General features: G+C 43.8%; 1 protein-coding gene across 8 annotated transcripts in view; it reads left to right on the plus strand.

Annotated features, from left to right (window-relative positions):
* SHANK3 (SH3 and multiple ankyrin repeat domains 3) overlaps positions 1-20,361 on the plus strand; it is a 597,458-nt gene that overhangs the window by 348,533 nt on the left and 228,564 nt on the right. For all 8 annotated transcript variants that reach the window (XM_068275859.1, XM_068275860.1, XM_068275861.1 and 5 more), the window contains 3 exons: positions 2,712-2,863; positions 4,870-5,037; positions 5,970-6,086. In XM_068275859.1, coding sequence (XP_068131960.1) covers positions 2,712-2,863; positions 4,870-5,037; positions 5,970-6,086 — 437 coding nt within the window. The remainder of the gene's footprint in view (positions 1-2,711; positions 2,864-4,869; positions 5,038-5,969; positions 6,087-20,361) is intronic.

Raw genomic sequence — 20,361 nt, forward strand, 5'->3', positions numbered from 1 at the left:
ATTTGGCGCCTCTTTCCCTTATTGTGCATAGTTATACCCCCGTACATGTTTTGTCCGAGGGGTGGTGACAGAACACCCGTTGTTTTACCACGGTTAATGTTTTGTCCATCCTTTTTCATCTAAGAGAGCGACCTCAACCAGGTCCGTCCAGGACCACCCCGAGTGGAGTCGGGTTTATGGTCTCCACCTGCTTCCTGTGGTCGGTTGCCCCTTGCAACCCTCCTTTGTGAGTAGCCCTTTCAATCAATTGATTTCTCCACACACCTACTATTGACATACTGCACGATCGGGCTCCCTTTTTTGTCTCCTGTATTTTTTTCCATAGGGTGCCAAGACACCCCAACCACGATAGCACCAAAAGAAAGCTGTATTAGTGACAAGAAAAGGAGGTAAAATTCATTTAGATAGTAGGTTGTATGACCGAGCAATAAACCGTTAAAGTCTGAATGGAAAAAAAAAGTGTCTGGTCCTTAAAGGGGAACTGAAGAGAGAGGTATATGGAGGCTGCCATGTTTATTTCCTTTTAAACAATACCAGTTGCCTGGCAGCCCTGCTGATCCTCTGCCTCTAATACTATTAGCCATAGCCCCTGAACAAGCATGCAGCAGATCAGGTGTTTCCTATTTTAAAGTCAGATCTGACAAGACTAGCTGCATGCTTGTTTCTGGTGTTATTCAGATACTACTGCAGAGAAATAGACCAGCAGGGCTGCCAGGCAACTGAAGGAAATAAACATGGCAGCCTCCATATACCTCTTTCTTCAGTTCCCCTTTAAGGGGTTTTAAGACTGCAGTCCTTAAGTGGTTAAAGGTATCACCGGAATCAACGCTTGTTGGTTTGATGTCTGCATTTAAGCTCCTGGACAGTCATCCTGTAGTTGACTCTGAAACAACCGTGCTTTATGTGATTCAGACTCGTTGCATGCTCCTTCCATGCCAGCAGCTCACTAAGTCATAAAGCCAAGATCAGGATGCCAGCCAGAAAGACATACAACCTATATTTTCAGTTTATCAGGTGATGCATGGTTATTCTCCAATTCTGTTGCTCCCCACCCCCAGGTATCAGAATTAAGGAACCTGGTGATCCCCACCCCAGGTATCAGAATTAAGGAACCTGGTGATCCCCACCCCAGGTATCAGAACTAAGTAGCCTGGTGCTCCCCACCCCCAGGTATCAGAACCGAGTAGCCTAGTGCTCCCTATCCCCAGGTATTAGAACTAAGTAGCCTGGTGCTCCCCACCCCCAGGTATCAGAACTGAGTAGCCTTGTGCTCCCCACCCCCCAGGTATCAGAACTGAGTAGCCTGGTGCTCCCCACCCCCAGGTATCAGAACTGAGTAGCCTGGTGCTCCCCACCCCCAGGTATCAGAACTGAGTAGCCTAGTGCTCCCCACCCCCAGGTATCAGAACTAAGTAGCCTGGTGCTCCCCACCCCCAGGTATCAGAACTAAGTAGCCTGGTGCTCCCCACCCCCATGTATCAGTACTGAGTAGCCTAGTGCTCCCTATCCCCAGGTATCAGAACTGAGTAGCCTTGTGATCCCCACCCCCAGGTATCAGAACTAAGTAGCCTGGTGCTCCCTACCCCCAGGTATCAGAACTGAGTAGCCTAGTGCTCCCCATCCCCAGGTATCAGAACTAAGTAGCCTGGTGCTCCCCACCCCCATGTATCAGTACTGAGTATCAGAACTGAGTAGCCTGGTGCTCCCCATCCCCAGGTATCAGTACTAAGTAGCCTGGTGCTCCTCGCCCCCAGGTATCAGAACTAAGTAGCCTGGTGCTCCCCCACCCCCAGGTATCAGAACTAAGTAGCCTTGTGCTCCCCACCCCCAGGTATCAGAACTAAGTAGCCTGGTGCTCCCCACCCCCAAGTATCAGAACTAAGTAGCCTGGTGCTCCCCACCCCCATGTATCAGTACTGAGTAGCCTAGTGCTCCCTATCCCCAGGTATTAGAACTAAGTAGCCTGGTGCTCCCCACCCCCATGTATCAGTACTGAGTAGCCTTGTGCTCCCCACCCCCAGGTATCAGAACTGAGTAGCCCAGTGCTCCCCATCCCCAGGTATCAGAACTAAGTAGCCTGGTGCTCCCCACCCCCATGTATCAGTACTGAGTATCAGAACTGAGTAGCCTGGTGCTCCCCATCCCCAGGTATCAGTACTAAGTAGCCTGGTGCTCCTCGCCCCCAGGTATCAGAACTAAGTAGCCTGGTGCTCCCCCACCCCCAGGTATCAGAACTAAGTAGCCTTGTGCTCCCCACCCCCAGGTATCAGAACTAAGTAGCCTGGTGCTCCCCACCCCCAAGTATCAGAACTAAGTAGCCTGGTGCTCCCCACCCCCATGTATCAGTACTGAGTAGCCTGGTGCTCCCCACCCCCCAGGTATCAGAACTAAGTAGCCTGGTGCTCCCTATCCCCAGGCATCAGAACGAAGTAGCTTGGCCCTCGGAGACTGGAGTTGGACAGCCCTGCCTCAGATGATCTTAACCGCCTTAAACACCCTTCCAAAAGGAAAGCATTAATCAGCATTGTCAAATCTTATAGTTTTTTCAGAGGTACGTCACCAATTTTCAATATAGATAGTAAGTGATAATTTATGTAACAGTTGAAGTATTTGATAAATTCACTAAATGGCAATTAATGCAAAACTAAACAAAACAGCATAAAGTCGTAAATCTAGATGGCATTATCCTGTGTTCCCTCCCCCCCCTGCAGAATGCCCTCTCACCCTTGCTTCACAACTGGAAGGAGGAGCAGATATGGTGAAAATTCTACGAAGTGGTGGTGCGCATCTCGACTTCAGAACTCGCGAGGGGCTAACGGCTCTGCACAAAGCGGTGCGATACCGCAACCATGCCGTACTGATGGTGAGTGCTGCTTAACCCTGAAAGGTGTATAATGTTATAATCCAACATGCACAGTACATACAGTATGTATAGATAAGCCATAGGCTACCATCCTGCTCTGAGGAATGGCAGTGCCTAGACACCTGAGAAATGATGTAATACTTGAAATATGGATCTAGATTCTGATGCTATACAGAGAATATTTTATTTTGTTTTCTCTCCAAATGACCATTCAGAGTCATAAGTATTTTTTTTTATTTTTGTAAATCTGATTGTGAATTTAAAGTGAAAACTGCCAAAAGGAAGACTTCTCATTTTATAGCATTAGGCTTTAAAGCAGACCCAAACTAAAAACTGATCAAGCCTTGCTCTACTGTACATTTACAGTGAAGTTTAATATGAAAAACATTTTTCCTCTTTTTTATTAAAGTATAAACATTGATTCAACGTATTGCAGGCTAAATTACCCCCTATCGTGTTGCATGCTGGGACTACTACCCAAGCTCCCAGAATTGCAAAAGCAAATAAAATTGCAGAAGCATAGAATAAGTTTGTGTTTTCATTTTCATGTGTTTTGGGTTTTTAAAGATGGTGGTAGCCTGAATTTGATGCAGCAACCCACTTATCGAAAAAAAATTTGAATCAATGATGGAGGATGGAGTATATCTATTTATAATGCTGTGGATGCAATACATTCAAAGCTGAAAGCTGTTTTTTAGTTTGATTCCTACTTGCCGACCGCGTAACGCCGTTGGGCGTGGCCGCGGCGGCAACCCCAGGACCGCCTAACGACAATTGGCGTAAAGTCCTGGGGCTCTGTTTTGCAGGAGATCGCGCGCAGGGTGCGCACGCATCTCCTGCTTGGTGGGCGGAGCTCCACCTTCAGTCTCCGAGCGGCGATTGCAGACGGGGGAGGGAGGGTAATTTGCATAAGAAAAACAAAACAAAAATGTCATTAAAAAAACACACAGTAAATATTTATTAAAACAAATTAACAAACCTGGGGGTGATCAGACCCCACCAACAGAGAGCTTTGTTGGTGGGGTGGGGTGGGGGGTGGGGGGGAATCACTTGTGTGCTGTGTCGTGCGGCCCTGCAGCTTGGCCTTAAAGCCGCAGTGGCCTATTTCACACAAAATGGCCTGGTCTTTAGGGGGGTAAAGCCTGTGGTCCTGAAGAGGTTAATGGGTAACTGAAGTGAGAAGAATATGGAGGCAGCCATATTTATTTCCTTTTAAACAATCAGTTGCCTGGCAGCCCTGCTGATCTATTTGGCTGCAGTAGTGTCTGAATCACACCAGAAACAAGCATGCAGGTAATTTGTCAGATCTGACAATAATGTCGGAAAAACTTGATCTGCTGCATGCTTGTTCAGGGTCTATGGCTAAACGTGTTAGAAACAGAGGATCAGCAGGATATCCATGCAATTGGTATTGCTTAAAAGGAAATAAATATGGCAGCCTCCATATACCTCTCGCTACAGTTGTCATTTAAGTGGTTTTCATCAGAAAATACATCTTATGGTGTATCTTCATTTTCATTGAAAATGTTTAACAAGAAATGTCCTTTAGGTCAAGTATAAGCTTTGCAAAGGTGGCATCAAGTGTTTCTAAATATTATCTACCATTTGCTTTGCTTTGTCGCTCCTCGACTGAGCCAGGCTGACACTGAATTGTACGTCTGCCATTCGGCTGAATGCAGAGATTCCCGGGAGCTGTGACCACACTGACCTGCATGCATGAAGCAGGTACTTACAAAGCGGGTTTCAGGCTGAATTGAGAAAGGGTAACATTAAATCACAAAATAGGTTGTAAGGCGATGCAAAACTGGAAATACACTTTACAAGCTTACAGTGGATAGAATGCCTTTTTCAATAATTGTATTTATCATATCAATGTGTTGTTGCCCTACCTGCAGTTTCTTTAGTATATACATAACCCCCTTCTGTTTTTATACATGAATATTTGTTTGTTTTTTCATTTCATACTATCTTGTGACTGCACCGAATCCATCCTGTGGCGTGCTCAGACCCTCTTGGATCTAGGTGCTTCCCCAGACTACAAAGACAGTCGTGGTCTCACTCCACTCTACCACAGTGCCATGGTGGGGGGAGATCCATACTGCTGTGAGCTTCTGCTTCGGGACTATGCCAATCTTGGCTGCGAAGATGAAAATGGCTGGCAGGAGATTCACCAGGTGAGATGAAATCTTAATGAGGAAACATACTGTACATGACTGTAGTCAGGAGACACAAGACAACTGATATGTAGAAGACTAGACTAAGATTGGTCGTAGACTACCATGATAAGAAATATGTCTCCATTTGGCCTCATCTCCCAGGATAGCTGCAAAATTCTTTCTCTCTTTCTCTCTCTCTCTCTCTCTCTCTCTCTCTCTCTCTCTCTCTATATATATATATATATATATATATATACACGCACATGCACAAACACACACAGAACCCACCTAGCGTGTCCTTGCTTATGATCTAGGCCCGTTTGGAATTCTGCCTTTTAGAACGTGTTGAAGAATACTTTTATACTTTGTATGGACAACTATACTGTTTCTTCTGTATGAATCATATGTGGCCATAGGTGAATACCAGCTATATTGTTCCTACACTATGAATCATTCAGTGGCCTACTGCTTTTTACAATTTGGTGGTGTAGATGTTTATTATCATACTATATTTATAGATATAGCCAGACAGTGTCCATGGTCACATATCCTGTCCATGGGCAGTGAGACTCATTGGCCCTTATTCAATTAACTTTTCTCCTTAGTTTTGTCACTGGAGATGTATGGATTCTTTGTGTAATTTTCAGCACTTTTTTAATGTTTAGGTACAGAGAAATTATTTTGTACATTAGATAAAAATGTAACTCCTGGGAGAAAATTCAGGAAAAACCAAATGACCAGATTTTCACATAATGAGGTGATCACATATATTTCATGTTTGTAAAGAACATATGATTTAATGAATGTATTGAATTGTTTAAACATAATGCAAAGTGGTCTTGCAACTTGTTGCCACTTAAATCTTGAACACCCTGCTTACATTTCCTCCCGTGGTGGACTTACAGGAGATTATTGTATCTAAACTTGTCCTTTTCTGGTGTGTTTCCCAGGCCTGCCGCTATGGACATGTTCAGCACCTGGAGCATCTTCTGTTTTATGGAGCAGATATGAGAGCACAGAATGCATCAGGGAACAGTGCTCTACACCTATGTGCACTGTACAACCAGGTAATACACAAGATAATGAAACATATTAACACATTTTATTAGTTGTCTAGAGCAACCAATCAGAACACTTGTCTCATTAAACAACTACCCTTGATTCATAGCTCTGGCCATGGCTCCACTTTTTTCCTTCAGTTCTTTTTTAGTTTTAAAACTTTACCTGATACATATATGTAGCATTAGATTAAGAACCACTACAAGAAATCTTTCATTGGTAAATGTTTTATATATCTGGAGGTCATAGTGTTCCATCAGTCGGAACTGTGTTTTTTCAGTTCACTCTAAAAAAATAGAAATCTTTCATTGGTAAATGTTTTATATATCTGAAGGTCATAGTGTTCCATCAGTCGGAACTGTGTTTTTTCAGTTCACTCTAAAAAAAATATTATTTTGACAGATGATCAATATAATTACATTTTTTACTCATGTTTGGTTAACATGGTACAAAGGACTTCTTACCTGTGATTGCCACTGGTTAGGGAACTGAAATATCCATGCTACAATGTTATTTTATGGCATTTGTATGTCCACATTTCCAGTGAATAAGATGGAGAGGAAGAATTCTAATGCCACCAATAACAGCCCACCCATAGCTCGGCGGTTCCCAATCCTTTTCAGGTCTTTATACTGAACAATTAAACTGTAAATGTTTGTGACACATAGACTTTTACTCTGCAAGCAGGAACCATGACATTACCATGGTCTGTTAGTGTAAGTATAATCCCGGCTGGGTGGAGGGTATACCTAAACTGCGCTGGCATGACACGTATATATACCATGACACATTTGTTAAGGATACCTGACCTGTGGACAAGCTAAGTAAGCTAAGCACAGAAGTATACTCATGCTGGAACCACATACCTCTGTGGGTTGTCCGTACCTCTTCTCATTCCCCCTAGTTCCCGTAAACATGCCTTGAAAAATTTGACTTTTGGCTAAAGTGAAATTTTCAGACAGAAAGAGGTCGGCTTGCTGTCATGTTATCTCCCATCACCCTCCTATTTTGTCCTCTTAAACGACAACTGAAGTGTGAGGTATATGGAGACTGCCGTATTTTTTTACTTTTAAGAGTTACTAGTTGCCTGGCAGCCCTGCTGTTCTATGTGGCTGCAGTAGTGTCTAAATAACACCAGAAACAAGCATGCAGCTCGTTTGTCAGATCTGACAGTAATGTCAGAAACACCTGATATGCTGCATGGTTGTTCAGGGTCTATGGCTAAAAGCATTAGAGGCAGAGGATTAGCAGGACAGCCAGGGAAATAGTATTGCTTAAAAGGAAATAAATGAGGCAGCCTCCATATCACTCTCACTACAGTTGTCCTTTAACCTGCTGGGCATTCTGATTATGCGCAGCCGCACGGCTGCGCATGGTTTTTTAGACCTAATTTTTTTTAATCATGTAGCTAGCCTAGTGCTAGCTACATGATACCCCGCTCCTTGCCAATTCCCACCTACCTTTCCGATCGCCGCCGGCGCCTACGCCCATCAGGAAATCCCGTTCTGAACAGGATTTCCTCGAGGGTTTTCCCCGAACGGAATGATGTCATCGACGTCGTGACATCATAGGGAGAGCCGATCCACCCCTCAGCGCTGCCTGTCACTGATTGGCCAGGCTACGCACAGGGTCTGGGGGGGGCCCTATTACTCGGCGGCTAACGGCGGCTCGGCGGCGATCGGAGAAACACGCAGCTAGCAAAGTGCTAGCTGCGTGTTTCAAAAAAAAATTATTCAGATCAGCCTAGCTCTTCCAGAACACTAGGGAGGTTAAGGAGAGTGAATGGGGGTGAAAGGAGGTTATGGGAGGGTGATAGGAAGAAACATCACCACACACCTGCTTCTTCCTGTTTAAAAATTTGACTATAGCCAAAAGTCAAAATTTTCAAGGAGTGATTACGGGGACCAGAGGGAATGAGGAGAGGAGCGTACAGAGCACAGAGATATGTGGATCCAGCATTAACATACCTCTGTGCTTAGCTTAGGTAGCTTTGCCTTGGGTCGAGTGTGCTTTAATCTGCACTAAAAGCTTCTGAAATGTTGTGATTGACACTGGAAGTACTCTTTCAGTCTTTAGCGATGATTTATCCAAACAGGTGCAATGGAAGGTACAGTAGAAGCAAATAAATTCTTTCTTGCAACCAGTAAGGTTTCAGATGATGAAGTAACCAAAGATTCTGTTTGATCATGAGACAACTGCTCCAGTTTTCTTAGCACCGGTCTCAGTAAGTAAAGTTTTAAGCATTCAAGTCTCCAGACTTGAAGACTGATAACTATAGGTGTGTACAAACTCACAATTTTAGCCAAATTTGTGTCACCAGAATTTAACTCAATGTGGGTGGCTCTGTGGGATTCAAATGCTGTGCAGACTTGTTGCTATGCAACTGCGACACATTCTGTCTCTATGAAGGTGGTAAAAGGATGACAACATAGCGCACAAAAAAGCAGCTTATGTGGGCAGGGTGAGGAGGTGAACAGTGGACTGGGCCACCAATTCCTGTTTAAAGATCACTGAAGCAGCCTCAATGGACCTTGTGGAACACACTAGATTCTTGACTGAGACAGCCCCACTCAGCTATCTTGGCTAAGAATACTCTTGAGCATGCGCACCTGCTTTCCGCCCTATATTTCTTTATGGCACAGTCATATCTTTACTATAGTGACGCACACTGAGGACTTTCTTGTACTTACAAAGCTTGCAAGTCAAACAAGTTAGGCATCGTTCACATCAATTAGCAAGATAGCTATGTAATCGGAACGCAACAGGTATGATCGCACGCCATCTACGCTGCTATGTGCTGCGCTGCTGATCCCATTCATTACAGTGAATGGTTCAGAGCTGCGATTCTCGAAAAATGCATGCAGCAGTGTGATAGCGCAGCGCAAATGATGGGAATGGTAGAAGTGCTGTCAAATCACTTCTACCGTTCTTGCATGTCGCACACCATACACGCTGCCAAAATGCACACGGCAGCACGTATTGTGGGAACAAGGCCTAAGTGTCAAGTTAAAGAAATAGGAATATGTGATCTTTGCTAGTAAAACTAATGTTTTTTAATATTTAACAATAAACTAATGATTCAAAAATGAAAAAATTACTATACATTCCGTTGTATATGTTGGTGCTGGAAAAATGCAGTTTCATTCCCCAGGTTGCCTCATCATGTTAAAATGGTTTGGTGTTAAACACAGAGATTAGTTATCTTTCCAGTAACTGTGTATCGCAGGACTGGATTACTCCTGCTGGGTCACTAGGTGAAAGGTTGTTATTTTAATCCAGAACATACTCTAATCTCCGAGACAAATTAAGGTGTTCTGCAGATATACTGTATGGTAAGAGTCGTTAAAATATTAATGGCAGAGACACGTACAGCTAGTGATTACATATTCTGAGAAGGTATATCATTTTACTGCCAGGGATGCGCACTGTTAGAAAATATGAACAATCTCTATTACTTTGCTTCTCTGCTTTGCTTTTGTAAGACAACTTTACATTTATTCTCTTACCTTTCACTTATAAATAATCGTAAAAAAATATAAAAAATCTTTTGCCTTGCTCTTTCATATGCTTTTATATTAGAGTGAAGTTGTAATATTTGTAATGTGTATTATTTTATCAGAGAAGACATTCAGAAAATAACACGCAAGAGGGCTTTTAAGATCAAATATGGCATATCACAATGCCAGTTTTTCTGATGCGTTCATGTTTATCTCCAACTTCTGTATTCAGTTATTATATGAAAGAAGTCTCTAGGTCCACTGGCAGTATCTAGTTCCAGTAGCACTGTCTAGTCTCAGTGGTGGTATCTAGTTCCAGTAGCACTGCTAAGTCTCAGTGGTGGTATCTAGTTCCAGTAGCACTGTCTAGTCTCAGTGGCAGTATCTAGTTCCAGTAGGACTGTCTAGACTCAGTGGTGGTATCTAGTTCCAGTACCACTGCTTAGTCTCAGTGGTGGTATCTAGTTCCAGTAGCACTGTCTAGTCTCAGTGGTAGTATCTAGTTCCAGTAGCACTGCCTAGTCTCAGTGGTGGTATCTAGTTTCGAAGGGCGTGTATAAATTCAGTGGCAGTATCTCGTTCCAGTGGCACTGTCTAGTCTCAAGTCTCAGTGGTGGTATCTAGCTTCAATGGGGGTATATAGTTTCAGTGGCATTATCTAGTTCCAGTATTACTGTCTAGTTTCAGTAATGTTATCTAGCCTCGGTGGGGGTTAAAAGTTTCAGTGGCAGTATCTAGTTCCAGTGGCACTGTCTAGTCTCAGTGGTGGTATCTAGCTTCAGTGGTGATATACAGTTTCAGTGGTGGTATCTAGATGGAGCAGTGAGTTCAGTAGTAAAGGTGAGGGTGTGTTTAATATGTGTTCCACAGAAATAGTGCATGTTTACATTTCTGGGTGTTAAGGGATCACATTATCTAACTTGCTGTATGCAGCACATTTCTGAATAACTTTTGCGAGTATGTGCACATTGTATTGTCATTACCACAGTATGCATTGCAGTACATGTGCATTATAAAGAGCATGAAATGCAATGCGCATAGTGGCCCATATGCAATTTATTTTTTCTCCTGAATTTTCTCCTAGGTGATGTTTTCAAACTGGTCGATAAAATCTTTTTTTTAACCACGAGCAAGCAGGAAAATACAATCATTTTGATAGTACTTTTTCACTTACTTTTTGGTGTATTTTTCATTTGCAGAGTGCTGAAAAGCTATTGCAAATAAAAGATGAAACATTATCACCTAGGAGAAAATGCAGGAGAAAAATGTTTATTGCATATGGGTATGTGTGCGCATTGAGGGCTGGTGCACACCAAGAGCAGTTCCCAGCGGTTTTTATGTTTTCGGGGGGAAAACCTCTTGGCTAATGTTAGTCAATGGGCTGGTGTACACCAGAGCAGCTCGTTTTTCCCCCAAATGCAAAGTGGCGAACTGCAGCATTTTTGAGATTTCGGAGGCATTTCTGGTTCGCTGTTAAAGGGACACTTAAGTCAAACAAAAAAAATGAGTTTTACTCACCTGGGGCTTCCAATAGCCCCCTGCAGCTGTCCGGTGCCCTCGCCGTCTCCCTCCGATCCTCCTGGACCCGCCGGCAGCCACTTCCTGTTTTGGTGACAGGAGCTGATAGGCTGGGGACGCGAGTGATTCTTCGCGTTCCTGGCCACAATAGGGCCATCTATGCTGCTATAGCATATATCATATACCATATAGCAGCATAGAGGGTGCTAATGTGTCTGGGAACGCGAAGAATAACTTGCGTCCCCAGCATGTCAGCTCCTGTCACCGAAACAGGAAGTGGCTGCCGGCGGGGCCAGGAGGATCAGAGGGAGACGACGAGGGTACCAGACAGCTGCAGTGGGCTATTGGAAGCCCTAGGTGAGTAAAACTAATTTTTTTTGTTTGACTTAAGTGTCCCTTTAAAGTATAGGAAAGTGGAACACCGCTCTGAAAAAAGCTAGAACAGAGCAGTTTTCCATGCATTTTTGTTACAGAAGCTGTTCAGTTACAGCTTTACTGTAACAAAATATAAAATCTGCTACACAAAAACCTCCAAAACATGCTAGGCATGTTTAGAAAATCTTTCTAAACATGCCTAGAGTCGCTCTGAAAGACATCTTCAAAAACGGCTAACGTTTGCACATCCGCTAGCGGTTTTTGGTGTGCATTGGCTCTCAAAGTTTTGAGAGAGAGTTTTATAATATTGTTTGCAACACAGTCATTTTTTCACCTGAGTTTTCTCCAAGGTGATATTCTCCCACCGGGACTCTTCCAAGTGAGTTCTTTACTGCCCCCCGGGGGTGTTAAATCCGATTGCATTAGACGTCGTTACTGGCGCATAGTTTAAGAACTCACCAGTGCTTATCGCTGGCGAGCTTGGTAATTGCATAGGGCCCCTAGTGTCAAAAACACAGGAGTGCATGGCATTTTCCATAGTTGTGAAATGGCAAGAAGAATGATTACATAGCACAGTGGGAAATGGTTAGAGTTTAAATTGATTTCTGTGACCCCTTATCTCCTCTCCTGATAACTTTTTCTTCTCCTGATATCTAGGGCTTGATTCACTAAACCGTGATAACTCAAATATCACACCTTATGAAAAGATATCACACCTTATGAAAAGATATCACACCTTATGAAAAGATATCACACCTTAGCAAAGTTAACACGCCTTATCAGAGTAGCATAGCGAGCGCTACGAACTTATGCTTGCTAATTGGCAATGGCACTCGTCCTGCCCTGAGCGCCTGCAGGTTTGTAGCGCTCGCTATGCTACTCTGATAAGGCGTGTCAACTTTGATAAGGTGTGATATCTTTCCATAAGGTGTGATAACTTTGATAAGGTGTGATATCTTTTCATAAGGTGTGATAACTTTGATAAGGTGTGATAACTTTGATAAGGTGTGATATCTTTTCATAAGGTGTGATAACTTTGATAAGGTGTGATATCTTTTCATAAGGTGTGATATTTGAGCTATCACGGTTTAGTGAATCAAACCCTTAGGCTTTAGTCATATCACTGTTTTACCAACACTGGAATGCCAGGGATTTAAGGAGAAAGGGTAGCATTAAAGGCAATTCTGTTACATAATTAATATGTACCGGTACTTTGATATCTGAGTTGCTTAAAGTGTATAGTGTAAATTATTCCTTTCCATGTAGTTAGGCCTATTTTCACTACAGATCATTTTCTTTTTTTCTCAATTAAATTTTTTATTGAGCAGAAGAAGTGTCAATAGAATACAAACTTTTGAAGTAATTCAGCAAAAAGTATACAACGGATACATAACAGCGGTGATAACATTCTTCAGTGTTTCAACTATATACAAACTTCAACTATAGTCATTATAACTTAAAGTTTAATTCAAGACTAAAACTTTGTAGTAGGGATGTTGGGAGCAGGGGTCAGATTGGAGAAATGAGTGATTTTAGTCTGGTGCCTCCTGTGTCGAGGAGGGGTATATGCAGCCCAGATAAGGGCGAAGGAGTAAGGTATGGGAATGAGGAAGGAAGAGAAAGAGAGAGAAAAAGAAGGGAGGGGAGAGATAGGAGGGAGATAGAGGATTCTCAGTTCTGTCGGGAAGGTTATTCAAGATTGCAGAATAGTTTTGTATTCCTGGGAGCATTGGAAATCAGACCAAATCGACCAAGTTATGGAGTACTGGTCATTTTTATCTTGAGAGAGAAGGATAGATCTCTCCATGGTTTCTATGAAATCCACTCGTTTGATCCATGCTTTAATTGAGGGCGGTGATATTGATTTCCAATTGACAGGGATCAGAGCTCTGGCAGCATTGATCATGTGTATTGTTAGTGATTTTTTGTATGTCCTAATGGGTTCTGTAGTGGCGTGGAGGAGAAGGGTCTCGGGTGTGAAATCGAGTTTATCTGATGTAATCTTTTCAATCATGCGGTGTGTCTGTTTCCAAAAGGGAACAATTAGGGGACATGACCAAAATATATGCATTAATGTGCCTACCTGTGAATTACATCTCCAGCAGAGGTCAGAGAGTGAAGGAAATATTTTGTGAAGAATTGAAGGAGTTCTGTACCATCTGGTAATAAGTTTATAACCCATCTCTTGGGTGTTTGCACATAGGGAGCCTTTATGGTTTATTGTAAATATTTTTTCCCATAAATCGATGTCTATTTCCTTCCCAAGGTCAACCTCCCAATGAGTTTGGTATTTTAGCTTAGTTAGATCCCTGGATCCAAAGAGCATTTGGTACAGGAGGGAGATCAGATGACTAGGTTTAGAAGTAGATAGGATGAGATTTTCAAAGGCTGTTGGATTCTGGAACCAGTTAAATTTATGTCTCAAGGAGTGCAGATAGTGTCTGATTTGAAAAAATTGCCATCTTGATAGGGAAACATCTTCTCGGAGGGCCGAGATATCCGAAAAGGTTTTAACTGCTCCCTGGGAAATAAACTCGTGGACTCTTGGGATGTCACCTGACGGCCAGGATTGTAAGAACGGGATGTCCACTGCCGGAAGGAAGGCAGGGTTCTCCACTAGGGGTGTCAGTTTTCCGGGGAAGGGTGCCAGACCAAGCGCGGTCAAGCCTTTGCGCATAGCCTTCACTGAAGCAGAGATAAGGGGGTTTCCCCAGGCCAACATTTCTTTTTCTGGCCTCTCCACCCAACCCAAAGTGCCTGAATCCAATCCTACTGAGTTCTGTTCTACCTGTACCCATGCCTTGGGGTGCTCTTTGTTAGCCCACTCAACCACTCGACTCAGCTAGGAGGCTAGATGGTATTTATGTAGGTCTGGGAGGGCCATTCCTCCTTCGTCTTTCGGGAGAGTTAGGATTTGCCTTCTAATTCTAGGGGGTTTTTGGCCCCAGATAAATTTGTTGATATGTTTCTGTAGGTCACGAATAAAAGCTGGTGGGAGAGTAATGGGGAGGCATTGACTAACATAGAGAAATCGGGGCAAAAGATTCATCTTTACCGAGGCCATTCGGCCAAACCAAGACAGACTTGGTTGGCGGCCCCAAATAGTTAAGTCTGATTTTAAGTCTTTACTTATAGTCAAGAAGTTTAGAGGGAATAATTCTTTCAGGTGTTGGGGTATATTAATGCCTAGATATTTAAGAGAGCCTTTTGCCCAAATAAAGGGGAACGCCAGTTTGCAATGGTCAACCAAGGAGTCCCCAAGAGAAATATTAAGTGCATTCGATTTGTTGAAGTTAATTTTAAGATTAGAAATAGATCCAAATTCTCTGAATCTTGTTATCAGGTTGGGTAAAGAAATCAGGGGATCCTGGAGGTAAAAAAGTAGGTCGTCAGCGAACGCAGAGACTACATGATAGGAAGACTTAATCTGTATTCCTTTGATAGATCTGTCCTCTCTTATGGCGTTAAGGAAGGGTTCAAGTGTAAGTATATAGATAAGAGGTGAGAGAGGGCATCCTTGCCTTGTCCCATTGCTAATGGCAAGAGGGTCAGAGAGAAGGCCGTTTGCTTTGACCCGAGCCGAAGGGTTCGAGTATAAAAGTTCAATCCATCTTCTTATTGATGAACCGAGGCCTAGGCTCGACAGGGTGGCCCGTATATAATCCCATGCCACCCTGTCAAAAGCCTTTTCCGCGTCTGTGGATAGTATAAATGCTTTAGTACCATGTCGCCTGGCATGTGCTATCACCCCCACTGTTCTCATCACATTGTCTTTGGCTTCCCTACAAGGGATAAAACCTGCCTGATCTATGCCTATATGATTGGGTATAAAGGGGAGGAGTCTGTTTGCTAGCATTTTGGCCAACAGTTTCACATCAACGTTGAGTAGCGAGATTGGCCTATAGCTCGAGCAGAGTCTGGCATCCTTCCCCGGTTTGGGTATGACAGATATGTGTGCCTCCAAGAGTTGAGGTGACGGGATAGTTGATGGTAGGATTTTATTGAATGCGGAGACAAAGGCGGGGGCCAGCATAGATTTAAAAGTCTTATAATATTGGGAGGTGAAGCCGTCAGGGCCAGGAGCCTTGCCAGGTTTCAATGATTCTACTGCTACCAAGAATTCATCGGTTGATAGGGGGCCTCAAGATCTTCTTTGTCAGAGTGAGATAGATTAAAGGGTTTGGCGTATTTGTGGAGGAAGTTAGTAATCTGTTCCTTCCTAATTGAGGGGGTACAGGAATTGGGGATGTTGTACAAATTTTGGTAGTATTTCCGAAATTCCTCTGCGATTTCGTCTGATCTCATTAGGTTCTGTTGCTTATTATCTGTTAAGGAATGGATATGGGAGCGGATCATTTGTTTTCTAAGAGCTCTCGCCAGATACTTGCCACTCTTGTTGCCTAGTTCATAGAATATTTTTTTGCCTGACAGAATTTTCCTTTTAGCTTCTACATAGAGTATGTGGTTGAGTTTTGTTCTAGCTGAATTTAGAGCTTCAAGAGTTTGGCTAGCCAATGTTTGTTTATGGAGTGTCTCTAATTTTGAGATTTCAGCTGTCAGGTTTGAGATGCCTTCTTCTCTTTCCCTCTTGAGCTTTGCCCCCATTCTAATAAAGGAGCCTCTTATCACTGTCTTGTGGGCTTCCCACACTGTCAGGTCTGAGACCTCAGGAGTAATGTTGTGCTCAAAGTAGGAGGAGAGAGAATTGGATATCTCTTGGATTCTGTTTTGATCTGTTAGTAGATTAGGGTTAAGTTTCCAGGACCAGCTTTTCGTGGTGGTCTCAGGGAATTCCAAGGATAAAAAATAGGGGCGTGGTCTGAAATATTCCTATGACCAATGGATGTGCTACTTATCAAAGGGAGGTCTCGTTGAGACACAAAGAAATAGTCAATTCGAGAGTATTTGTTGTGTATAGGTGAGAAAAAGGTGTAATCCTTCTCGACCGGATGTGCTATTCTCCACGGGTCCATCAATGTCAACTGTTGTAGGCTTTTTTTGATGTGTTTAAGTGCTCTGTAGGAGAGGACCGAGGAACCGTTAGAACAGTCTATCAGGGGGTGTAGTGGAATATTGAAATCCCCTCCCAGAATTAGCATACCTTGGTAGAAGCCCAGCAGCTTGGAGACTATGGAGGAGACGAAGGAAGGTTGTTTGTTGTTTGGTGCATATATCGCTGCCAGTGTAATCTGTTTGGCCGCAATTTTCCCTTTAACGAATAAAGATCGACCCTCCTCGTCTCTCTCCACATCCTCCAGTTCAAAGGGGACGTCTCTGTGGATGAAAATTGAGACACCTTTAGTTTTAGATGTTGGGGAGGTGGAATGGTATACCCAGGGGAATTTGTTGTCAAATTTAGATGGGATGTGTTGGGTTCTAAGGTGGGTTTCTTGGAGGAAAGCTATATGGATGTTTTTCTTTCGAAGGAAATCAAAGACTATCGTTCTTTTTTCAGGGGTGTTCAAGCCGTTAACATTCAACGACATGAAATTCCATCGAATTGGGGCCTGGTGAGATTGATGCATTATGAGTGAGCGGCAGCCAAATGGTATTGAAAGCTGAGAGCTATTTGATCCTCTAATATAAGGAGGGTGAAATTGAGGGAGAGTGGATAAGAGGAGAAAGAGAAAGAGGAAGTATAGGGACCAGAGAGGAGAGGTAACTCGACACAGGAGGTGGACCACACGCTGAGGTGTGTTCATCAGGGTGTAGAGTGTATAAAGCCCACGTGAGTACGTCGTGGGAGGACGCACTCACCTACAGTGTGGGAAAACTAGTCAGTATACAAAAATATACTGTGTGGGGGAAATGGATGACGTGCGGTCAAGAGTAAATAAAGAACAAGAAAATTATTATTTACTGAAGAGGAACTGTTTCAGAAACTGATCTCCTGGTATTCCCCGTCATGTGGTGTAAAGGGAAGTCCCCAGACAAGATTTTAGTTAAGAGATTGAGCGGTTAAATCATGAGTGGGCCCGAAGGGGTTCTCACAGGTGTCCCCCACACAGAGGGGGAGAGGGAGGGGGAGGGGGGAGGGGCAGGGGAAGCAGCGCCTAGCTATTTGCTAGTGTGGAATGAAGCACCGGGTGGGAGTTATGTAGATGCATAGAGGAGTGTAAGCAACCTTTCCTGAACAAATTACTAATAAGTATTTATGGTGTAATCCTATCACCGAGGTGCATGCACTTCAATAATAAAATAAAATGATCCCCACCCCCCACACAGTAGGGAGCCGGAAAACAACAATTTGACATTTCGACCTAGATGCATTCTACTACTCTTCAGGTTAAGATTTGCTATTGTTAAAACATTCGAGACTATTTGCAATCTCCCGAGACACACCACTTAGCATGCAGAGGAAAGAGAAATAAGACTAACGCAGAAATCTAATTAGCTGAGGCAAACTGCTATATTAGAGGATGGCAAAGGGGTCCTCAGTTAAGCCACAATCATTTTTAAGCATAGGTGGGTTATATCTGGATCTAAGTCTTAAGTGGACTCCTGGTGTAGTCGGATGTGTCTGACCGAGGCGTGGGAGTAGGTCACAACATGGTATAAATTTTTAAGAGATACGAACCAACTGGTGTCTAAGCGAGGCTGTGCAACCCAGGCCTAGTAAGGAACCTTAGGATGGAGTCATAGAGTCAGTATTCGTCCGAGCAAGTGTGGGTGTCCCATGAGGCTGAAGACTTGTCTCCCATGGACGGATCCGGGATGGGTAGGGTACGATCCTCATCTCCATTATTGTCCATCCGTTTCCTTGTTTTCGACGGCCTAGAGAAGTTGTAGTTACTGGCCGATGGGTTTCCGTCCCAGTCGGGGATAGCTGGAGGTGAGATGCCCAGATCTGTACAGAAGTCTCCCAGGCCTTTGGCGTTGCGTAGGGAAAAAATCTTTCCGTCTTGCTGTACGGTCAAGGCAAATGGGAAGCGCCATCTGTATGAGAGGCCTTTATCTTTTAACAGTTTTAGCAAAGGCTTTAGGGCCCTTCGTTTCGCTAAGGTTATAGCTGAGAGATCTTGGTAGAGTTGGATCGGTGCCTCATTGAAAAGGATGGCATCTTGTGTTCTGGCTGCTTTCATTATCTCCTCTTTCAGGGGGAAGGAGTTTAAGCAGCATATGACGTCTCTTGGAAGGTCAGAGTCCGAGCCTTTTGGTTTAAGGGCTCTATGCGCTCTTTCAAAGATGATCGGTGTGTCAGCAGACCGCTCTAGCAGGTCATTGAATATGGCTGATAAGGCATGTGTCAGGCGGTCGGAGGCTACGGATTCCGGAAGGCCCTTTATTCTTATGTTGTTTCTGCGTCCACGGTTGTCTAGGTCTTCTAACTGCCGAGTATGGTCAGTCAGCCAGCCAGTATGGTCAGTGGTAGTGCGGCGCAGATTCTGGACCTGTGAGGTACGTTTTGCATCTGCTGCTTCCAGGGAGTGTAGTCTGACACCTAGGGCCGCCACATCGCTCCTAACCGTTGCTATTGCCGAGTGAAATGAGCTTTTAATATCTTCGGCCATAGCATGCATGTCCGCTAGTGTGGGAGCGGTTTGCCTAGTATCACTGACCTTCTGTGTGGATAGTGTGGGGCCGGGCGGCGAGGCCTGTGCAGGCTGTGTCTCTTTAGTCGGCGCCATCTTGGGGAGCTGCGTGCTTAGCTGCTGGGACTGGAAAAGCTCCGGTACTGTTTTCCCTATCCGGTTTTTGGAGGATCTCTGCTCGTTGGTGGTAAGTGGCTGCCGTCGGGAGCTCTTCGTAGCCATAAAAAAGGTGTAGGGGAGTGCAGGAACAGTCGCTTCAGACGGGTGGTCAGCAGGAGCTCTGGATTAGGCAGCCATCTCGTAGCAGCGTCAAGCCACGCCCCTCCAGATCATTTTCATTATACTGGATAGAGTTTAGGTCACTGCCAGTTTCGGCTTAGTTAAGGTGTGTTGAGTTTTAGTGAGATCAGAAAATGGTAATTTTGAACAAGAGAATTTAGCTATTTAGCTCTGTTTTTTTTTATCTAGATGCATTTTATGCTTTGCGGTGGGAAGTGAAACAGAGGTGGGAAAACACTGGGTACTGTACAGTAAATACATCTTACCATATACATGAATGTAGCAGTTGTAAGGTATCTAGGTGCAGTAATCTCTGTAGTGGTGATCAGAAGTATGGTTCTGGGCTGGCTGACTTGCATAGCTAGACTTCATGAATGCAGTCCAGGGAGGAGGCCATGCCAGACCATTGCTAAGAAAAAATGGCGAACACATAATATATTTGGGTACACACACCTGGCTAAAGAAGAGGTGAGTTCAGACCGTATTTTGGTAAATGTATCTGATGGCTATAGTGGATCAGGGGAGGTAGTAGATAAGGTGCAATGCTTTACATTCTAGAAATGAACAGTTGCCAGATTATAAGGCCTAATAACAGCCAACAGGACAGTCTTAAAAAACGTGTGATGTTCCTGTGTTCTTTTGTGCTTACCCTGGGAAACATTCAGCACTGCTCAATGCTCCCAACTGTTGAGGTTGTGCATCTATTCCAATGTCTTCCCAGGTGTGATTTGCTTTAAACACCAGTAACAAAGGCTACTTTCAAAAATGAAATCATTATATTGATCCTGGGTCTGCTGAGCATGCTAATTGAGATACTGACACGAAATTGTAATGCATCGATATAGTAGTGGCAGAATAGATCCTTCCATGGTGTCTCCAGAGAAGTGTCACATTTGCAACCATGGCACATGCTGCTAACATGAGACAGTATTGCAGCCACAATAAGTGCAGAACTAAATGTGCAGCCCACGACTTCCATGTGTTTTTAACAGCATGTATGTACTGAAAGATAAGACCTTGCCTGTCATGAGGCTAACCGCAGTTCCTGGGGCTGTGCTCACTTCAAACATTCAATTATGTAC

This window comes from Hyperolius riggenbachi, chromosome 3 (genome assembly GCF_040937935.1).
Source record: "Hyperolius riggenbachi isolate aHypRig1 chromosome 3, aHypRig1.pri, whole genome shotgun sequence".
In the NCBI taxonomy this organism is placed as follows: Eukaryota; Metazoa; Chordata; class Amphibia; order Anura; family Hyperoliidae; genus Hyperolius; species Hyperolius riggenbachi.